Here is a 21,473-nt window from a genome sequence, read left to right as displayed (position 1 = left end):
AACTGAAAGTGATCCTTTTTAGAAAGAACGCTTAGCTTTTAGTTTCTAGTTGTTATGGCAAATCCAGTAACCTTAATGTGCTATTATTTTTATAATAAACTTTGACTTTGGGGGGAAAAAATATCAAAACCAAATGTATAACTTGTGTCAGGGAAAAGCCTGAAGTTATTTGAAACAGGCAAGGGCTTTGGGATGGTGTTTTGTTTTGTTTTTTTGTGTAGGTTTGGACATTAGCTTTAGGTAAGTCCCTTGAATTAAAGTACTTTGCAACTATCAAACTTTTTCAAGAGCTTCCTTTCTAAATTTTTCCAAAACTCAAAATAGATTGCTGTAATGGGAGTCATTTTGAAAGTAAACTTAATTCTCTTATCTGAATTCTCAGAACAGTGGTTGCTTATCATAAAAATTTTACAGGAAGCTTCTTGGAGTAAAGAGTCTTAAAAGACTGAACTATGATATTTACACTGATTATTAAATTAATTGCAGGAAGTTGTGGTATTGATTTGAACTGTTGTTAGAATTCTGCTGTCCTAAGAGATGGAGCTGATTTACTGCAAATCTGATTAGCAATAACTACCTGAAACAAGCTTTTAATCAAACTGATCAGTTATTAAATATATGCACTCTTTTAAGTGCTGTTGAGCTAATTGATATGTATTAATATTTGCATGTTTGGAAATATTTATTCTTAAAATGTGCTGCTGGGAATAGTGCAAACAGAACTGGATGTTTAACAGAATGTTTTCCTAAAATTTGAGATAATACAATACTAAAAACTTTAAGCATACCTTAAGACTCTTGTCCTGAAGCCTTGTTATTCAGCTAAAATTGAAATACCTATTCACTTTTTATTTGGACACCTCTACTTTCCAGGGGCCAAAGGAGCTTTAAGTTAGATCCAATAAAGAATGCAGGCAAAAAAAAGAATGGGAAATTAAGTCTAAAACTGAGATCCAGAAAAACCCGTAAGTTCAGCTGTGCCCTGATCTTCCACATTGTGAGCAAGTGCTCCAGCCGTTAATCACTATAAAATATAAAGGGTGACCTCCCTTCCATAAAGTTGCACTTTTTCCCATGTCTAGTCTTGGTAAACTTAAGTTTTATATCAATATGTTTAAGCATTTTAATTCAGTGCAAAACAAGGACCTGATTCTGCAAAACTTAATACAACTTGCTTAACTCTGACTAAGCAGTCCCACTGAATTGGTGCTACTTATAATGATAAAGTTAATTGTGTATCTTAACTTTAAATAAAAAATAAGCTCTTTTCTTCCCGCATGTGGAAACTCCTGCCTCCCCCCCACCCCCCCCATGTAAGATAATAAGGCAGTATTAACAAGTACATGGGTGAGGTACAAAAAATATAGCTGTTGCTCCTTCATTAGTATGCTGTTATGACTTGAACATGAGGGCTGTATCTAACAAATATCTTGGGCACCTGGTCCCCAGAATAAAATCTGAACTACAGAATGAAGCACCTAAACTCCCTGTGCGGTACATTGTCAAGGTCTCAGAAAGGCAATGCAAAATTCCTGCATGCTGAGTGAGGGGCTGCCTAGAGCTAGTTAACAAGAAATACTATGCAGCTTAGGCCCCTGAGTTAGACAGAGGCACTTCCTTGCAGCCCTATCTGGGTTCTGGAACTTCAAATCCTTTACTTAGGGTATGGTCTGCATCTGTTGTTTGCAAGAACCATTTGCAAGTCATTCTCCCCCTTTAAAATACTGCTGGAGTAGAATGAGTCTGAGGTGATGGTACCCACCTTACCGATAGTGGTAGTTTTGCTACTTAGAACAGTCAACCAGCAAGTAGGAGGCTGAGGGGAATGACCCATATATCTAACCTACTAGGAGAATGCTTTAATTATCCAGTTATAGGTAGGTCTGAGGTTCAAATTGGGCTGCTGGACAGAAAAGGATGCAAGAATCATTTGGAGCTTGGATAACAGAGTATAAAGTGGGGGCACAACTATAGGCTAGTGATGAGGGCATTCACATGGGAGAGAGGAGACCTGGGTTTAGGCTCCGTTCTAGGTAGTGTTTATGTATACTTGCAGGTGAGTAATGGTTACAGCACTCAGGAAGTAGGAGGCCTTGGTCCTAGTGTACTATATAACAGGTGGGTATCACCATCTTGTTCTCTTGTGCCTATGTTGTAAAAAATAAAGCGGCTACATGTGTATCTTTTTAAGGAGTCCAATTCTGTCTCTGTTTTAGGCATACTCTGTATATAGCTACTGGTTGTGTGCCTTAAAGGGATGGTTACAGCTATTTTCTGGATCTATTTAGGCTTATATGAGATTTGAGTATACAGCTGGTTAGACTAGGGCAGGTCTGCATACACCCAGAACCAAAACTGAAGGTGAAGAGAAATTTCAGGCCCAAGAGATGCCAGGGTCAGGCAGTTTCTAAATAGAGGTTTTTGGATCACAACTTTGGATCAAGTCTGCTAAAGTCTAGCTGTAGAAATAAAAAAATACTATGTGACTTAGTAATTCGGGTGTAAGATGGCAGGTATAAAAGATAGACATACACTGTAGGAGAAAATGGCCTAAACTCTGTCTTTTTCTGGAGCATACAATACTCTTTTGTGCATTGCTCATTCAACAAGGCTCCATAATTAATGGGTTTGTGTGTGTGTTTGTTTTAGTTGATCAAGAAAATCCACAAGGTAGCTGTTACAGAGTCAACACTTTCATCAGATCCTGCAAAGATTGCCCCACTAAGGACTAGCTGCCTTGCTCAAACACCTCAAATTTCAGTTCTTCCAGGTATGCCTCTTAGTTTAGAAATAGTCTTCTCTCCTTATTTACTCAAATCTAACTTTAATTGCTGTTTATATGGTGTACCATTTAACATGTTAATACAAACCATAAAGATGTGTACTTCTTTTTTCAAAATAACTTAAGACTAACTGATTAGAGCTGGAATTTCACTTATTTGAGATGCAACAGTAAGAAATTACCTCTTTATATTGAAAGGTAGTTGTGTACTTCCTTGCTTTATAAAAGAATACCATTTTGATCAGACCAACAATTTCAGTGTTCAAAGTAAATGAGCTTTCTCTCTTAAATAATCTGAATGGCACCTGCCACTTGACTGTAATGCATTAAACCTTTATTCATGGAAGCAATAACTATGTAGATTTTGGGGGACTAGAAAGACAAGTCACTTGTGAGCTTAATTTTGCATGTTTTACCTTTTTAATAACAGTTAATATTCTTGGTAACAGCTTTAAGTAATATGTCTGATTTTTTTTTTTAAGCTTGTTCCAGGACAAGAGAGGCTTTATTTTGAGTCATACCTGGCTAACATATAAGCATTAGCATTTTTGTGCGTGTTTTGGGGGATTGGCTATATTTTGGAATATTCAATTTTTTTTTTTATGGGTTGGATTAATTCATTAAGTCAAGTTTTTAAAAAATATGTGTGTGTCCAATCAAATTACTTAAGCAAATAATGTTGTCTAAGTAGAACCTTTAACTTTTATGGGTAGGTACATGGGAAAAGAAGGACAAAGCTTTGAATCTCTAACAAGACAGTTGTTGTTTGCTATTTGTATTACTTTGTAGCCATTGAACAGCACTCGGGTGGTGCTATGAAAATAGGAGAGAAGAGAATATCCCTATCCAAGAATGTCCTTGCCCAAGTGGGAATCTTCGTTTTAAGCATAAGATAAGAGACAATGGATGGATACAGATAGTTTGGGGAAACAATGAGATTATATTGTTCTGAATGATTGATTGTCAGTGGCTTTAGTACATCATCAGCCAAAATATTGTCAGTCTGTCTGAAGGCACAGTAAAGGAGAGCTTGAAGCAGGAGGCTAGGTGGTTAATTTTGCATGCCTGGCAGCAAGGGCTGGAGAGACAAAAACATGCTTGTATTTGAGGAATGAACCAGTGAGAGGTTAAGCAGAGCAGGAAAGGGATCTCTGGGCAAGTGAAAGGATTAAAGAACAAGAACAGACATGAAACTCTGGCATCCATGAGAGAGTTGTGAGGAGGAGGCTTGTCTTTATATTTTTTTTCTCAAGAAATTGAAAAGTTCCTGGGTATCAAGAGAGGAGAGGAAGAACTGGTTTCAGGAGGGAGTCAAAGGGATGGTAGAGATGATATTCAGTTAAGCTGAAGAAGTAGAGCTGTTCAACCAAGAAGCTGTGAAGCAGGAAGAGGCAATTCTGTAGTAGAAGAAGGCCATGTGGTCAAGGGATTTCTGCCAGAAATGCTTATGGTGCAGGAGAAGTGGAAGCAGATGTTTGGTGAGCATGGAGTGTGACAGGCTGGACTTAGCAATGGGAGAGGGGCAAAAGGGTTTGTTGTGGGGGAATATTGTCTTGACTCTTCAGTCTCCCTTCCCTTCCATCCCTCTGCCCTCCCTTGCACGTGCTGGATATGAAGGATTACATTTGTGTTAGAGACAAGAGGTGACAGGCCATTACAACCTATTCTTACAGCTGTCACATTTTGACATTTTTTGGAAATATGGTAGTGTTGTGTGTGTTAAATGACACTTGCCTTCAGACTTCTTAAACCAGGCCTGAACTAGAACACTTGGCTGGTATGGCATTCCTGTTGACTTGAACACATCAAGTACCTCTAGTGTGCATTCAGTTTTGCCTGTATAGCTTATTCCTGCATCCTCATCTTAAGAAAAACAATCTATTTGTGGAAAAGCAGTTTTATAGGTACAGCTGTTTCTTTATTAGGACTTTTGCTGGTACGCTGATGTTATTTATGAATTATGTGGCTGTGGTGGCTATACTGTAGCATAGTGTAGACCTGGGTTTAATTTTTAAATGTATGCCACTGAAAGCATAAATGACTAGTAACATAGCTCTCAAATGCCGTGGGCTCAGTTAATACACGTGTTCATTAGTGTCATGTGTGGTGGGGGAGATTGTTTATTTGTAATCCGTTTCAGATGTGCCTATTGCACACTTGCCTTCACAAAGTTCAGGATTATGGGCTGAGCAATGTGCATATTTTACTTTGGTGCCCAAAATTACTAATCCCTGTTATCTGGCACAGTTGAAACACCTAGCTCCCAGAGGAATTAGCCTTAGTGAGATTTGTTGCTTTGTTGAGATTTGTTACCCTGACAATGTCCAGTGAGACAACTACTAGACAAAGGTCTCAAAGACTTGACACTGTTCCACCTGTGGCGCTTGGCATTCCTTCTGAACCTAAAAAATCCCCACTGTACCAGAAACAAATCTTATTTGCATCTTTTCTTAGAATTTTACAATCTAATGTATCTGTCTTAAAGAAGTGGGCAAGTATCCTATTAGTCATCTGAAGTCTGATAAGTAATTTTCTCCATCTCAACCTCTTGACTAGCCTCTTCACTGAATAAATGATGGTGGTTTTTGCCTAAACTTTGTGCTGAAGCAATAGGTTTTGTACTTTAATGAACAGTGGTTGACTAAGCCATACTGTTGTGCCTGTGTTGTCACATCTGCTATTTGAAAAACATGTTTGATTTAAGATTTTTATTCAACTTTAAGCTTTGATGCAAGTTACTTACTACTGTGAAATCCTGGCACACATTTGATTCCTACAGGGGCATTCTGTCAACTACAGTTCTCTATTCGGGCTGCCTGTAAGATATTCCTGCCATTCTGGATAATGTAGTCAGAATCATATTGGCTCCTTTTTGTCTAGGAATTTAGGAGGCATGTTCTGAAACCATAGGCAAGAGAGTGTAAGGTCAGAATATAAATTGGTTGAGCTGAATGCTAGAGAGAGCCAGTTACTGGTGCCCTCTCTTCCTGTCCTTGCCAGCTGTTGTCTTCTCTGGAGCTACCAACAGTAGCAGTGGACATAAAGTTGGTTTGCTGAGAGGGGGCAGTTGGAGAACCCCTGGTTTAGAAAAGTGACTGCGATTATGCCCCTTTATAAATCTATGGTGCATCCACAGTTTGAATACTGTGCTCAGTTCTGGTCTTCACACTTCAAAGGATATAGAAGAACTAGAGAAGGGCAATAAGGATGATTAATGGTATGAAGGGTCTTCTATATGAGGTGAGACTAACAGGGCTATGTTTATGCAATTTAGAAAAGAGAAGCTAGATGCAGAAGATAATGGTTTACAAAATACTAAATGGTGAGAAGAAAGTAAATAGGGATTTATTATTTACTTTCTCAGTACAAAACTAGGGGTCACAAAGTGAAACTAGGAGGTAGCAAGTTTAAAAGTAAACACAAGGATATTTTTTCTCATACAGCATGTCATTGAAGTGTGGGATTTCTTGCCACCAGATGTTGTGCAAGCTGACAGTATAGCCAGATTCAAAAAGGGATTGGACGTATTTTTGGAGTAAAGGTACATCATTAGCTATTGAGTGTAGGAGTTGGGGATACAGCTTTTGAATCGGAACTTCTTTTAAGTGCTGGAGGCTGCAAGTGAGAGAAAAAGTGGCTTGGGGATGCTGGTCATACCCAGTTCCCTCTCCCTTTCAGTATCTGCTCTGTGTTGCTGTGTGACACAGGATGCTGAGTTTGATAGACCTATAGTCTGACCCAGTAAATGACCATTCTTATGTTCTAAAGTTATTCTTGCAGTTCAGACAAATGCATATTGTGTGGGATGTATAACATTTTCTATTGCCTTTAAAAAGGTGTCAGTGGGCATAGGAATCCAGGGTTTTCTTTCAGCGTTGTATATAGCAGGCTAATGCAGGAATTTAACAGGAATACAAACCAGATGCTTTAAGGGGAATACTCTTTTCTTTTCTCTATGAAAGAGAATGCACCCATGTAAGAACACTATGGACATCCAGTTTGCTTTTCTTTCACAATGGATCCTATCACATTTTATAATTTAAAAGTAATTCCTTGTAAGAATTTCAGCATGGTCCTCGCTGCTGTCTGTGTGCAGGCTCAACAAATGTAACTATAAAACCGACTCTTGCAGTACTAAGGAATATCAGTATAGTTATTTAAAATTAAAGCTTTGCTTCAGACTAATAGAGCAACACACAGATGTTAACTTTTTCTAGCTTTTGTGGTTACCACCTTTTATTTTTATTTTAATGGGATCTTTCCTGGCAGGCTAGTCAGATCCTTTCAAAGTCCCGCAGGTGAGTATGAGAGCTTGCTTGTATGTAAAACAGTTTGCTGGCAAAGCTACACAAATAACCCCCTTCCTTCCCACCCTCCTCCAAGCAATCCCACTGACACCAGCAACATCATGAGTATGTTGGGTGTGTGGTGGGAAGGGAGGGTATTCCCCCAAACTGATCTAACTATGCCAGCAAAGCTTTTAAGCATAGATTCTAGCACTTCCTGTTCTCTTTCTGCATAGCGATATAAGGCTCTTGGTCCCCTCCTCCCTGCCTTTTGCAGTGGTTCTTCTGTCTGGCTTGCTTTTTTCTGTTCTTAGCTTAATGCAGGAAATAATGTAAGAAATGAAACATCTGTTGTCTCCTGTTCTTGGAGGCTCTTACAGCTGAATTCAAATGTCATCTCAAGAAGTTCTTTGGAACTTAAGTGATTTCTATTGTGTCAGAATTCATGGAATACAGTTCTTAATTCCAGGTATTAATTGCATGTTTTGCTTATAGCTTTCCTTTTACATTCACAAACTGGGCTTGATGTCGTGTGTGTAAATGGTAATGTCATATATAAACACTCTTGTAGTTCCAGTATGTCACTCTTCAAAGAAATGTCATTGAAATTAACAGGAATGTAGTTGGTCTAATAAAAGGTACCATTTTGGAACCAAGAGTTCTAGTTTTTTGTATGACTGAAATTAATAGAAATTTTGGGACTTGAAGGAGCCTATGTCTTTTTTCCCCCAACAGTCTGTGCTGTGCTAGAAAGACAGGCAATGGTTCTGTTTTTAAAGGATTTTTTTTTTAAAATTTGCAATAAGACAAAACGATGGAGAAAAGGAAATCGGAGGACTGAGGAAAGTTGCTTGGGTGTGGGGGTCTATGCTGTCTTGTTTTGTACTTCATTCACCTTTGGGAGAAATGATATGTGGAAGCATGCTGGCTGTCAACAATAATTTAAAATGTGCTCTGGTTTACTACATTATTCACTTATTGTATGTGGTGTTATTAACCACATAAATGCTTTCTTGTTGCAGGGGACAGTAATCTTAATGTTTCAGTGGAAGAGCTAGTGGGCTGGAGGAGAGCTTGATTTAGTATTTTTGGTCCCCATAGTATTTTCTCTTTCTCTCATGATCAAGTTTTGTGGTGTTGTTTTTTTGATGACTTTTTAAACTATTAATTCTTTTCCCCTTTCTCTTTTCCCCCTTCCCTTTTGACAGATGAATACTCAAGGCCAGCTGTAATTGGGCATGCAGGGAATTTTGGATCATATCCAGATAGTACTGCAGCAATCAAAGACATTCTTGTGTCCGTTCTAAACGCATCTGGTTCTAAACCTTCTTCCCTGCCAGAGGAAACAGTGTTGCAGAGAGCAGAGCATCCAGGCAGCGATATGGAATGCTGCGAGGAGAGTAGTGATGGGGATTATAATGATGACAGTGATGTTGATTATATGCGTTGCAAAATCGCATGTACACAAACCGACATTAGGTTTACAAGGCACCAGGCATTTTGGGATAATACAGAGTGCAGTTCTTCTAAGTCTTCATTGGAGTCGTCATCTTGTTCATCTACTGGTAGAAGTCCCATCACTTCTTCTCAGAATAACTTAACCCATTTGGAACAGTCTCCCCCAAAATATGACTGCTTTACCCAGGTGACATTAACTGGAGGCATTGTCACATCACTGATGAACTCTGTTGCTTCATGTTCAGAAAAAGAACATACAAATTATTCAAGTCCAGTAGAGCAACCTTTGACTCTTATTACAATCTGCCCAGATTCAACTGCTAATAAGCTGTTGGAACCTACTGTCAGCTATGAGCCATTGGAGCCCAGGCCACTCAGGGATGAGACTAGCAAGACCTTCCATAACTTTTCCCAACTGGAACCCTCTGAGCAGCAAGGTAACCCTCATGTAATTGCTTACAAAGTGTTTCTTCTTTGAGACTTCTATAGCACTGATGAATAGAAATCTATAGCTGATGTGGTCTCACTGTAGTGATTATAAATGACTATGCAAATGTTCTCAGTTGGAATGAGGAACGGGAAAGGAGGAAGAATAACAAAATTAAGAATGGGTTTTCTAGCTCATCGAAACAAGCAGTGGCACGCTGAAAGCTGCCTTCATGGGGGGTCTCTGGTTTTTTTCTTGTTATGGGAATATTTAGCTTGGAATCATTAGTAGAAGGGAAGAATTCATGGGTCAAACGATGCAGATACTCTAACCAGAAAGACTACTACCTGACTTTCATCTAGAGGTGCATTGATAGAGGTCACATATCAGATTGACACCGATGAAAGGAAAATCTAACATTATTAGCAATCAGCTTTCTTTGGCTGGTGTAGCCAATATTGTTACCAATAAATGCCGTGTGTATGCACATGGCCAGGAATGCAGCCCAGAAGCTAAAGAGAGGAGTCTCTTGCTGGTAAGTCTGTGGGGGATGGGGGGGAAGGGCAGGGGGGAGTGAAGGGGCATGGGAAGGGCAGATTGAGGCCCTCACAATGGGGGAGGGAGCGGGCCAGAGGCAGGTGCTGCCCAGCCAGGGTCGTGAATGCAACCCTGGGAGCAGGATGGAGCCTCAGGCAGCTCACTGGGGGGCTGGGATGGGGAGAGGCTTCCCAGTGCTGCATGCACCCCTGCAGGAGTCATGGGGGACATGTGCCCACCACACACTTGTGCATGGGATGAGGGTGGGCTGCCTGCTGTGGGCTTAGGGCCAGGGGCTACACCAGCCTCTTCCTGGCAGGGGGGCTGGGCCAGGGCTGAGTTTTTGAGCAGGAAGGGGTGGGGTGGGTGGCAGTGGCGCTGGGAGGGGGGATACAGGGTGGCTACAGGGAATTTTGGGGTGGCTATAGCTCACCCCATAGCACCCCCACCCCTGCCTGTAGTAGGCAAGCCCTCCCTTGCCCCATGCACAAATCTGGGGGGACATATGTCTTCCCTGGGGATGCATGCAGCAGTAGGGAGCCATTCCCCTCTCCCAAGCCCCCAGTGTCCCCTGGATGAACCACCTGTGGGGTCGCATTTATTGCCCTGGCTTGACAGCATCTACCACTGCCCTTGCTCCACTCCAGCCCTCTCCCCACCCATTCCCTACCACAGACTTGCGGGCAGCAGGCTGCTTTCTGAGCTGCTGGGCTGGGTTCCTGTAAATTGGCTATCGGATCAGTATTGGCTGATTATGTCTGGTTAATAATCAGTCATCAGTATCAGCCAAGAAAATCTTTATTGGTGTACCCCTACTTTTACCTTATCTCAGGATTTCCCATATGTTAAAAACAGAGCAAATCACTGAGATCTCTTTAGCAAATGATTTGTTAACATGATGATGGGGGAGGTATGTGGAAGTTGTTTGACACCAGTTGAAAGAAAGGTAGTTGGTTTCCCTGTTTCTGACTAGAAAATTAGCCTGTTTCAAAGCTTGGCCCTCTTTCTTCTGCAGAGGAAGTCAGAGGTATCTGGTGCCTTCCAGATGCAAGCAAAGGGATAGTCTCCTAATTTTGCACTGATAGCTCTTCACTATTAATCCACTTCCTTCAGATTATAGAAACTTAACATTGCTGTATTATAATCTTTTGAGAACACAAGGGCAAATACTGTGTCCAGAGTGTAAATTCTAACCCCCACCTATATTTACAAAATAAAGCTGCGTCATTTGAAGCTATGGAGAGAGCACATCCTTGTAGCTGATGTAGGTATGCTGGAAAACCCCTGGGGTGGACACTGTTCAACTTTGCAGAAAGATGCCTCTTGCTTGTGGGATCTGGTGTAGCTTAGGTCTGTATGCCCATGCTTACCTCATCTGGTGGCCAGAACTTCTTGCAGCACTGAGAAGCTGCTCCATGAAGCTGTTGGTACATGCAGAAGCCTTACTCTGCTTGGGAAAGGAGGAATAACTCTGCTGGTAGAGTGGAGGTTTCTGCTGCCACTGAAGAGCTTTTGAATGTGGGTGCACTTGGATCTGCTTGCTAAATTTGCTTGACTAAACTGAAGTTGGCTTGTTCTCTGGTACTGCCTCCATTTGTGATTATAGTGAAGACCTTAGTTGTCTCTTTTTACTGACTGCTGTTTGCGACACCACAAGCAACAGGATCAAAGACCGGCTTTTTTGGTTGCTTTTTTGGCTGATATTAGGTTTGTTCTAAACCTAATATCAGCAACATTGCTAACCTTGGCTTCAATTTTTGTTTTTCTCTGTAGTCAAGTAAAAAGTATAGGATCAGGCAGTCATCGGTGCAAAAACAAGTTCTCCATTACCAAGGTACAGAGCAAGTAATGTTGGGGTGATAGCAAGCTCTACTGGACAGGACTGAACTAGTGGTCATACCAGCATTCTCCTCTTTCACTTTGGACAAGTTACCTCAGCTCTCTGTACGTTTCCCCTCCTATCTTGTGTGTCTCACTCTCCTAAAAGAGTTTTTTGGAGGCAACAATTGTCCCTTATGTGTTTTGTAGTGTGGTCAGCATGGTGGGGCCTGCTCTGAGTTGAATCTTTTCTCCGCCATTTTAAATTAAATATGATGATGATTTACCCTGTCTATATTTAACGGAGACTAGCAAGTGGTGGGAAATGGAGGGTTCCCTTTCTTTAAAAGGTAATTTAAAGTTTGGAATACAAGGATTTTTTTCTCTTTTTAAAAATTCATCTTGTATGTACATTTTGGAACCTCAAGCCTCTCGTACAGTTTTGTTGAGCATCTACCTTAGAGGACCCAGAGAAGTGGGGTGAGAGTTCACTTGTGCCTGCTTCGCAGCCTGCCAGAATTCAGTGGAAGTGTTTGTGTTGACTTCATAAGGTTGTGGATATGGTCTTCAGTTACTAAACAAGACACCAGGGGTATCAAATCTTTACTAGCGATGTGTTGTCCAGTAATTTGTCAGGTATTTCAAGTTGAGTAGGTGTTACCATGACTAAAAGTTAGTAGTGAGAGTAAAAATCATTCCCCACTTCTAAATTTGGGGCTTACTTGGTAGGTGTTTGGTGTCATATTTTTCTAAGTCCTCAGTCGTCCAGGAAAAAGTTTATAATGTAAAAGCAAGCAGAGGTTGTTGGTTTGCCCACATCATGCAAGTGAAAAGGGGAGACAGACTCCTCTCACCTCACCCTTTGTCAACAGTAGATCTGTGAGCATTGATTTGAGTGGTGGCACTATATCTACATCTCCAAGTAACTAGTTGTTCCCATCTGTAAATGCCTAACGTCATTTCCAGTCAGAGCATGTCCGACTTCTTGATCCTGCAAGGAGTAATCGGAGGACAGGTACAAGTACAGGATCGTGGATCCTAGCAGTAGCTTTGTATCTTGGGGTTTCTGATATGGTAGTGATATTGGTTGGTTCCTTCTGTTAGTTATTCTGTTCACTAAACCAGGACAATATATCTGGATCTGCCCAGTATAGATGTGGTTAGAAACAAGTTACACCCATGTTTGTAGATAAGTTCAGCCAGTCATGCAGGTTAGGGTAGCTTAATCCTGAAATGCTGCCCAAGTCTCCAGACATTGGCAGGAACCGAGATGCATGTGTTTAAGTACAATTATCTTGACTGTAATTTCCTGGTTTTCTGGCAAATACGAGACATGCCACAAGTCTCCATTGAGTCTGTATGAATAATGATGCTGGCTAGGACAACGGTCCCCTGGAAAGCAAATGCTTGAATGGGTTCTGAAGGGAAAAGGTGACTAACAAAGAAGCAACTGCTTGAAAATATCCTTGCTGTAAACCATGGGCCTCTAAACAAACTTCAAGGGTGGTGGGGTCTTATTGTACGGAGGATGCTATGTTGTCAAATGCTGACTTTCATTGAGCCTGCTGACCACCGTTTTGTGTTGGGAAATCCAGCTTGCCTTCAATAGGTATCCAGTCTAGGAGAGGTTAAATTAGGGGCGGGCTATTTTGGGCAGAGGGTGACTTACTGAGTTTCGACAAGCCATCATGACAGGCAGCCCAGGGCAGATTAATTATCTAAATTTTTTAGGGGCCCCACAGGCCAGATAGAATGGCCTGGCAGGCCGCATCCAGCCCCCGGGCTGCATTTTGCCCACCCCTGGGTTAAATGATAGATCAGTCAGTTGGATGGCAAAATAGAGAATTTGTTTACAATAAACAGGATGCAATTTAATAAGGACAAGAGCAAAATTTTCTGCTTAGAAATAAGCAGCTGCATTAATACAAACATTGGGAGTGACTAGCTGGGATCTGAGAGTCCTAGTGAATCACAGACTGAATGGGAATCAACGCTGTCATACTGTTTGGAGGAGAGCAGCAGAACAGCACAGAAATAGTTGAAAGTCAAGAAAGCGTGATTTGAAGGAATGAATTGTTTTAGTATAGAGAAGACTAAAGAAAGATGACGCAAGTTTTCAAATCTGTAAAGTTGTTGCTGAAAATAAGAAAGTTTAAGAACATTTTTTTTTGTGTGACCACTGGGGATAGAACAAAAAACACTGGACTTAAACTGCAACAAGGGAGCCTGGGGTTATCCATTAGGAAAAAAATTCTGAACTGTAGAGGCACAAGCTGTGGAATAGACTGCCTAGGGTGGCTGATGAACCTTTCCAGATGTTTAGGTGTAGCTGTCTAACCTCTGCCCGGAAGCAGGGTCTAAATTATCTTATTCCAGCTTTATTTTATTCTGAGAAGCCATGGCAGCTATGTTGAGCATCTCAGCTGCTGTCCCCATGGAAGAGTCAACACTTTTATATGGAAACCTGACTGAGGGAAATGAGGTTGGAGTTAAAGATTGGAGTTTGTCAAACTGGCTGTTTGACCTAAAGAGTAGGGAACCTCTGTTTTGAGGAGGGGCCCTTAGTGGAGGGGTTGGGAGCTGTCCAAAAACTGGCCCTCAAGGAAAAATGCTACCTACCTAGCTTCAAATATTGACCTCTTTATTGTAGAAGAAGTAAGATCAAATGGGATCTAAGTAGTCCATCTCTGTGGGGGTTTTTTGTTTGTTTGTTTTTTATGAATTTGTATACTTGGTTGTAAGAATTTCTTACCCTTACCCTTTATTAAGCTTCTCTTTTGCTTTCCTGCTGTATTTCCCCTGAAGGGCTTGAAAAGGCATGTAAGCAAGTGATTTCATTACTTATCTCATATTCATGTCACCCTAGAGATGGGGAGATCAGGGACCCTATCTTGTTGAAAACTGAGAGAAATTCAGAATTAACTTCTCGTCTTAATGACTTTTTTTGCAGTCTGTTGCAGTTTCGTTTTGCTCTTTACATTAGAACAGTGCTGCTTGGTGCCTTAAATTTCTTACGTTATCAGATGACTTGCAGAGCTTCTAGATCCTGTAGCTCAGTCCTATATTACTGTCTTCAGCTTGCTAACCTCTAGCTGCTGGCCTAGCTTGGGGAGCAGTATGAGATTCCCCTTGTTTTGTAGTTTCATAGTTGGTAGGGTCGGAAGGGACCTGAGCAGATCATCTAGTCTGACCCCCTGCCATAGGCAGGAAGGGATCCTGGGGTCAAATGATCCCAGCTAGGTAGCTGTCTAGCCTCCTTTTGAAGACCCCCATGGTAGGGGCAAGCACCACTTCCCTTGGAAGTTGGTCCTAGCTCCTAGCTTCCCTGACAGTGAAGTAGCGCCTTCTGCTATCTAGCCTGAATCTACTGTCAATCAGCTTATGGCTGTTGTTCCTTGTTACTCACAGTAGTGCTCAGGGGAACAGGGGCTCTCCCACTGCTGCTGGTTCCCCTTGGCAAGTTTGTAGGTGGCCACCAGGTCCCCTCTCAGCCTTCTCTTGTGGAAGCTGAGCAGGTTCAGGTCACGTAGCCTCTCCTTCCTCATAGGGCCTGCCCTGCTGCCCCCTGATCATGCAAGTGGCCCTCCTCTGGACCCTCTCAATGCTGGCCACATCCCTCCTGAAGTACGGTGCTCAGAACTGGACGTAGTACTCCAACTACAGCCGGACCAATCTCACATAGAGGGGGAGGATCACCTCCTTGGACCTGCTCGTGATGGATCTATGGATCCATGACACGGTGCGGTTAGCCTTACTGACCACGTCCCCACATTTGCGGCCCATGTTCATCTTGGAATCAGTAGTGACTCCAAGATCCTTTTCTGCCTCTGTGCTGACAAGAAGGGATTCCCCAGCCTGCAGGTATGGTGCTGGTTCTTCCTCCCTAGGTGCAGCACTTTGCACTTGTCAGTATTGAAACCTATTCTCATCTGCCCACCTCTGTAACCTGTCCGGATCTAGTTGTAGCCTGTCCCTCTCTTCTAGCGTGCTCACTTCTCCCCATATCTTGCTGTCATCTGTGAACTTGAACAAGGTGCTTTTCACCCCCTTGTCCAAATCACTGATTAAGATGTTGAACAGTGCAGACCCGAAGACCAAGCCCTGGGGACCCCACTGTCCACATCTCTCCAGGTCAAAAGTGACCCATCCACCACCACTCTCTGGGTGCGGCCCTCCAGCTGATTTGTGATCCATCTGACTGTGTAGGCGTCGACACTACAGACGCCTAATTTTTTAATGAGGATGGGGTGAAAGACAGCGTCGAAGGCCTTCCTAAAGTCTAGGAAGACTATGTCCACCGCGACACCAGCATCCAAGTACCTTGTGACCTGGTCATAGAAGGCCACCAGGTTGGTCTGACAGAACCTGCCTCTAATGAACCCGTGTTGATTGCCCCTAAGCATAATCTCCCTTTCTGGTCCCTAGCAGATGTGCTTCTGGATAATTTTCTCAAAGAGCTTCCCCAGGACCAAGGTAAGACTAATGGACCTATAGTTTCCTGGGTCCTCTTTCCTCCCTTTTTTGAAAACGGGGACCACATTGGCCTCTTTCCAGTCACCAGGCACCTTGCCAGAGCACCATGAGTAAAGCTGCCAGTTCACTAAGCACTCTGGGGTGGAGATCATCAGGACCTGCTGATTTGAACAATATAGTCCCTCCAGAAGTTCCCTGACTAGGTCCTTGCTGACCCTAGGCCTGGTTGTGCCTCCCCTGGGTCCGTCCAGATTCCCAGTGTGGGGTATGTCCCTGTCCCTGCTCAGAAAAATGGAAGCAAAGAATCTGTTAAAGAGATTAGCTTTGTCATCTTGTACTACCACCAGATTACCAAGCATGTCCTGCAGAGGCCCCACATTATTTGGTACCTTCTTTTTACCCTCTGTGTATTTAAAAAAGGACTTCTTGTTATCTTTGGTCTGGGTTGCTAGTCCCGGTTCCATCTCTGCCTTAGCCTTCCTAACAGCCCCCTTACAATCTCAAGCCAAGGCGGTATAATCCTCCTTGGTGATGACCCCTCCCTTCCATTGGGTGTATGCCTCCTTTTTGGCTTTGTGGAATTCATGGATGCTTTTGGTGAGCTATGGGGGCTTTTGAGCACTCTTGCCCCCTTTGATCCGTGTGGGGATTGTCACGCTTTGAGCTTGGAGGTTCGTCTCCTTAAGGAATGACCACTCTTCTTGGACTCCCAACTCCCCTCCCCTCTGGGACCTCAGTGCCTCCCTAACTAGTATCCTTACCTCATTGAAATCTGCCCTTCTGAAGTCTAGGCCTGCTGCCTTGCTGCAGGCCTTTGGCACCCTGCGCTGGATGGTGAATTCCAGCAGGCGATGATCGCTATCGCCCAGGTGATCGAGCACCCGCAGTCCCCTCACCAGGTTGTCACCCATGGCCAGGACCAAATCCAACAAGGTGTCTCTCCTGGTGGGGCTGTGCACCTTCTGGGTTAGGTGAAGGTCCTGTAACTCGGCTAGGAACCTACGTGAATGGTCAGACCTGGCTGACTGCTCCTCCCAGCAGATGTCTGGGTAGTTGTCTTATAGTAGTGACAATGGCATTGCTCTGTAATGAGGCAGAAGGATGTGGGCGCTGAAGGGAAGCAGGGAACTGAAATGCAAGAATGAGACGCTTGCTTTTGGGGATGGGGGCAGATGGATGATTTGGATTATCTCCTGGCTGGCAGTTGGCTAACTATCAGTTGGATGACTACTTAAAAATGAGCTCGCCCTTTCTTATTTCTTCCTTGTCCTTAAGTATGTGTGCACAGTCCAAAAGCTAGTCCCAGTGTTTAAATTGAAACAAATTCACTGTGAAATTATTTCTAAGGATTTATCAATAAGGCCCCCCTTTTTTTTTGTAGAGCTACTCCAAGGCTCCCTGTACAGTTTTATTTGAAATGTACATTTCCACCTTTGCCAGGCAACTTTCTGGCTGAGTTTTGTATTTCCTGCTCTTTGGTTCCAGATGGGTAGCATCCTAATGGGTAGTGCTTTTCTTGGGTGGGTGTGGGGTGAGGCCTGTGCTTAGGAAGAAACCAGATGGTTTTGTGTGACACAGGTTGCCGCGTGGTGCTACCAGATCCCAGCCAACTCCTTTGTGCGGGTTTTATGTGCAACTGCTTTGCTGACATACTGAGTTGGCACAAAACTGTCATTCCACACCTTTACCTGATTAGGCCTGTTGATGGCAACTACAGATCAGGGCTAGCTCATTTCACTAATCCTGAAATGATGTGTTCAGTGCTCCATTGCAGATATGTTCAGTAGCCTTGTTTTTATCTGCTAAATTATTTTAAAATTTTAGTCCCTTTGAACAAGTTAAGTGATCAAAGGTTTTGATAATATTTTTCTGAGGTGACATATTTATAGAAGAATATTCAGGGATCCTATTACTTGGTACAGGTGTTCCTGGGGTGGAGCAGGGAGGGAGGTTTTTTCCTTCCGTTTTCATCCCCTTATCCAAATCTCACTACTTTTGGATGGGAACGTGAAGTCCTCTTATAGAAAAATGAAGAGGGGAGGTTAGAATAGTCTTCTGCTAGAAGTCCTAATTCGTCTTTAAATTTAAATAGATCTCCAGCTTCTTTCTATCTCCTCTGCTTTTAATTTCTCAAAATATGTTTCTTTCCTTTTCATTTTATTTCTTTTTTAAAGACATCTAGCCCCCAGTTTTGGGTTTTGGTTTTTGTTTTAGGGTAATATTGCATCATCTCTTATCAACATGCCCAGAGAAAATGTTACTTCTCTCCAGTGTTTGGGGTGGAGGGGGGATCCATCAGTCTCCATCCATCTTTCTTCTCTGTGCTCTCAGTTTTTCATTCTTTATGCAGGCCTGCAGCTTCACAATGGAAATGTTGCCTTGTTGGTACAAAAGTACATTTAATTTGAAAACACTACATCAAAAATTTTTACTGCCATTAAACTTCCTTCCAGTAAAAGATGAAAGCAGTTCCTATGGATGAGCAATAAAGAAAATGAACATTTAGATTTAAATTGGCTTTAAATCCACTTCCTCCCCCCCCACAACACCAAAACCTCCTGCATCCACATGAAACAACCACCATGTTAGAGGAGCTTGCCAAATCATTAGACTCGCACCAAAACATATGTTTTGCTGTTACAAGTTTATTTTCCAGCCTCGGAGCAGTATGTTTTAACTTGTTAACTGTGAGTGCCTTGTTGCAGGGATAGAAATGGCTCTACTGTCTGTGGCTTTCCTCAGCTGCTCAGGCCCGTTACCTTCTTGTCATAGTTGTTTGGTGTCATGCAAATCTGCAAGTGAGCGTACCAGATTGACAAAAATTGGTATTTTCTTAGCAAATTTCATTACAAACCTCTCTCAAACACATATGTGCTGCTATATTCATGTTCTTTCCCTTCTGGTTGCTGGGATAACTTTAAATATAGTCTACATTTTCAAAAGAACAGCTTGGGCAAGCATACAAACACTTACTGCATTTATTTATTTTCTGGAAACTGTTTGTTAAATCCTTGACACTGCAAGGAAACTAACAATACTTATTGCAGTGTCTTCAGATACAACTTCATCTTTGAACACAAGAACTACTTCCCTGAATTGTCCCTTGCGGGATATCTTCATGCTTCCTGCAGATGTGGAAAAGGTAAGGATGTTACACATTTCAATCCATTGTATTATAGTATATTTGTGAATAATTAGTCCTGATAGTTGTTGAATCTCCATAGACAATTCCATCTGGTGAGTTCTAGAAGAATAAATTTTGAGTCATTACCAAATTAAACTTTACAACTTTTTGTTGTTGTGGTTTTTTGTAATATCTGGAGTTAAATTTTATGAGCATATTGTATGCTTCACTTAACTGGAATTCGAATAGGCTTACACTGCAAACTGGTTGTCTGTAACTGCAGGATAAAGATGGCAACATGCTGCGCTGAATTATTTACCGTGCTAGTGTTAAATCTGGTTTTAATATCTCACTTTGGTCTAGAGGAGATGTTCAATACTATTAACATCAAAGTCAAAAGAGTTGCAGAGAGTAAGAAGGACAAAATCAGAGACTGAGATTAGGGGGCTAGCTATTAGGGCTGTGTGAAATTTCACTGGGTGTTTTCGTTTTGAAGCTGTTTTGATGCGTTTCAAGCTCAAAACAGTGAAATCGAAACAAAACAAAAGGCTTTAAAACAAGGGCACTTGAAATGTTTCAAAATGTTTTGAGTTTCAAAGCCAGGCTTGCTTGGCTTCAGCACTGGTCCTAGCCAGCAGCGGCAGCCTGCTGTCATTCTGTGCGCAGAGCCCAGGCCCCGTGCCCCCCCCGCCCCGCCCGCAGAGGAGTCCTGGGGATGCGAGCCCCCAGATCTGTGCACAGGATGACAGGAGGCTGACTGTGGGTGTAGGCGTGCCCAGGGCGTGGCCAGGCAGCCCAGGCGTGCCCAGGCAGCGGCAGCCTCCTGTTATCCTGCACACAGATCTGGAGGCCTGCACCACCAGGAGGAGTCCAGCACATCCCCACAGCCCTCCCGGGGGGGTGCAAGCCCCCAGATCTGCACATGGGATGACAGGAGGCTGCCACTGCTGGCAAGTGATACGAGTTCTTTCAACTGTTTGAGGTGCAGTTTCCCAGCAACCTCTGTACCTATCTCCTTGAAACTTGGCAGGCTTTCTGGCTGCAGAAGGGGCTACTATTCCTGCAATTTTCGTCTTAGGCAAGAAATGACAGTGTCTTAGGCATTTTCATGATTCCCTGTTATAGCCTATGAGTGAAATGGTTTCAATGAAACGGCACAGTGCTTTGAAACTAAATGAAACAAAACACTATCCTTTTGAAACAGCAAAATGGAAATCAAAATGAAATGGTGCTGTTTTGCAAAGCCCTATTAGCTATTGGTAGGAAAAATGTTTCTTTTTTGTTATTTCTGAGTCGTATGCATGGAAGTATTACATTAGGGAACAAGGAGAGGTGATCAGGTTTGCCTACTGCAGCGATTGTACTCGACCTTGGCATTTAGTTCCAGCTAGTTCAGTGTGAACAATGGACATATCCATGCTGATCAGAACTCAGAACGGTACTACCTAGCTTTCTATATTACTCCTTACATCATTAGACCTAAAAGCCCTTCCTAAAGGGGGTCATTGCCTTCTTTTAATCTATCAGGATAGTAATTCACAGAGATTAAGTGACTTGCCCAGCAGACCAGTGGAAAAACCAAGAATAGGACCTGTCTTCAAAATCACAGTCTTGTACTCTGAGTAGGCAGCACCACTTCTTGGAGAGAAGATCAAAAAAGCTCAGCCATACTGAATGGGGAGAAAGTAACAATCAATGACACATTTATTGGACTGTGGAGTAGTCTCTTATTGGAAGTGGTAAAAACTGGTGAGCTCTAAAACTAGACTAGACAAAGCTATTGCATACATACTGTAGGTTACAATCCTCTCCAGAAGGGAGATGAGGTAAATGATAGATTAGGGCTTCTCCAGTGTTCCTAGTCACAATAGACAAAGGTGAATTGGGTCACTTTTATAGGGTAAGGTGCCCAGTGTGTAGTGTGAAGATGGGGATGAGAGGGGTGAGAGCAGAAAGCAGACTTGCTTAAGTTTTTCACTGTGCTAGTCTTTGGTGCAAGTCCTTGTGGCGTTTATCATCTTGATGCAAAAGAAGCTCTTGCAGACAAGTTCTTAGGTATTGTTTAGGTCGGCTTGAGGTGCCAATGCTTTTTGATCTCCCAAAGATCAGGCACTAACAACATTACATAGATTTTCTGAGTCTTCTGGGTAGGAGGATTTTGTCCTTAGTGGTGTTGTCATTGTCTCTGTCTCTCCATGCCCCTCATGCCTCCAAATAACTGTTTTAATACTCTCTCCCTTTTGTTAGTAACATATTCCAAAGCTTACTGAATGTTTTTTGTGGAGAAATTGTTAAGCCAACCAGTGATACTTAATTAGACAATATTTGGTTTAAAATAGTTTTCTTCACCCATGCAGGCTTTTGAACCATTGCATCAGGTCCTGTAGTACTGGGGAAACTTTTTTTTTTTTTAAAATCCCTTTTGTCCTAAAGGAGAATGTATTCTTCAACTTAACAAAATTATTGTTACTTTCCCCGCCTGCTTTTTACACAGTGCTGTAGAGCAGCAAGGGCCTACCTTTTTTTGCAGGCATCCTGCAAATTTAGCCTGCGTGCTTCTTAAGCCCT

General features: G+C 42.4%; 1 protein-coding gene across 2 annotated transcripts in view; it reads left to right on the top strand.

Annotated features, from left to right (window-relative positions):
• Positions 1-21,473, top strand: part of RUBCNL (rubicon like autophagy enhancer) — a 39,840-nt gene that overhangs the window by 2,829 nt on the left and 15,538 nt on the right. The window contains exons 3-5 of one of the 2 annotated variants that reach the window (XM_090025710.1): positions 2,650-2,770; positions 8,277-8,963; positions 18,829-18,923. In XM_090025710.1, coding sequence (XP_089881836.1) covers positions 2,650-2,770; positions 8,277-8,963; positions 18,829-18,923 — 903 coding nt within the window. Of the gene's footprint in view, positions 1-2,649; positions 2,771-3,957; positions 4,261-8,276; positions 8,964-18,828; positions 18,924-21,473 lie in introns of those variants that run through there. The other variant, XM_090025720.1, reaches the window with a different exon arrangement.

The sequence above is a fragment of the Crocodylus siamensis genome, chromosome 1 (genome assembly GCF_052110815.1).
Source record: "Crocodylus siamensis isolate JL-2025a chromosome 1, ASM5211081v1, whole genome shotgun sequence".
Classification (NCBI taxonomy): Eukaryota; Metazoa; Chordata; order Crocodylia; family Crocodylidae; genus Crocodylus; species Crocodylus siamensis.
Note: the sequence above shows the minus strand (reverse complement) of the source record. Positions and strands in the feature narration are given on the sequence as shown.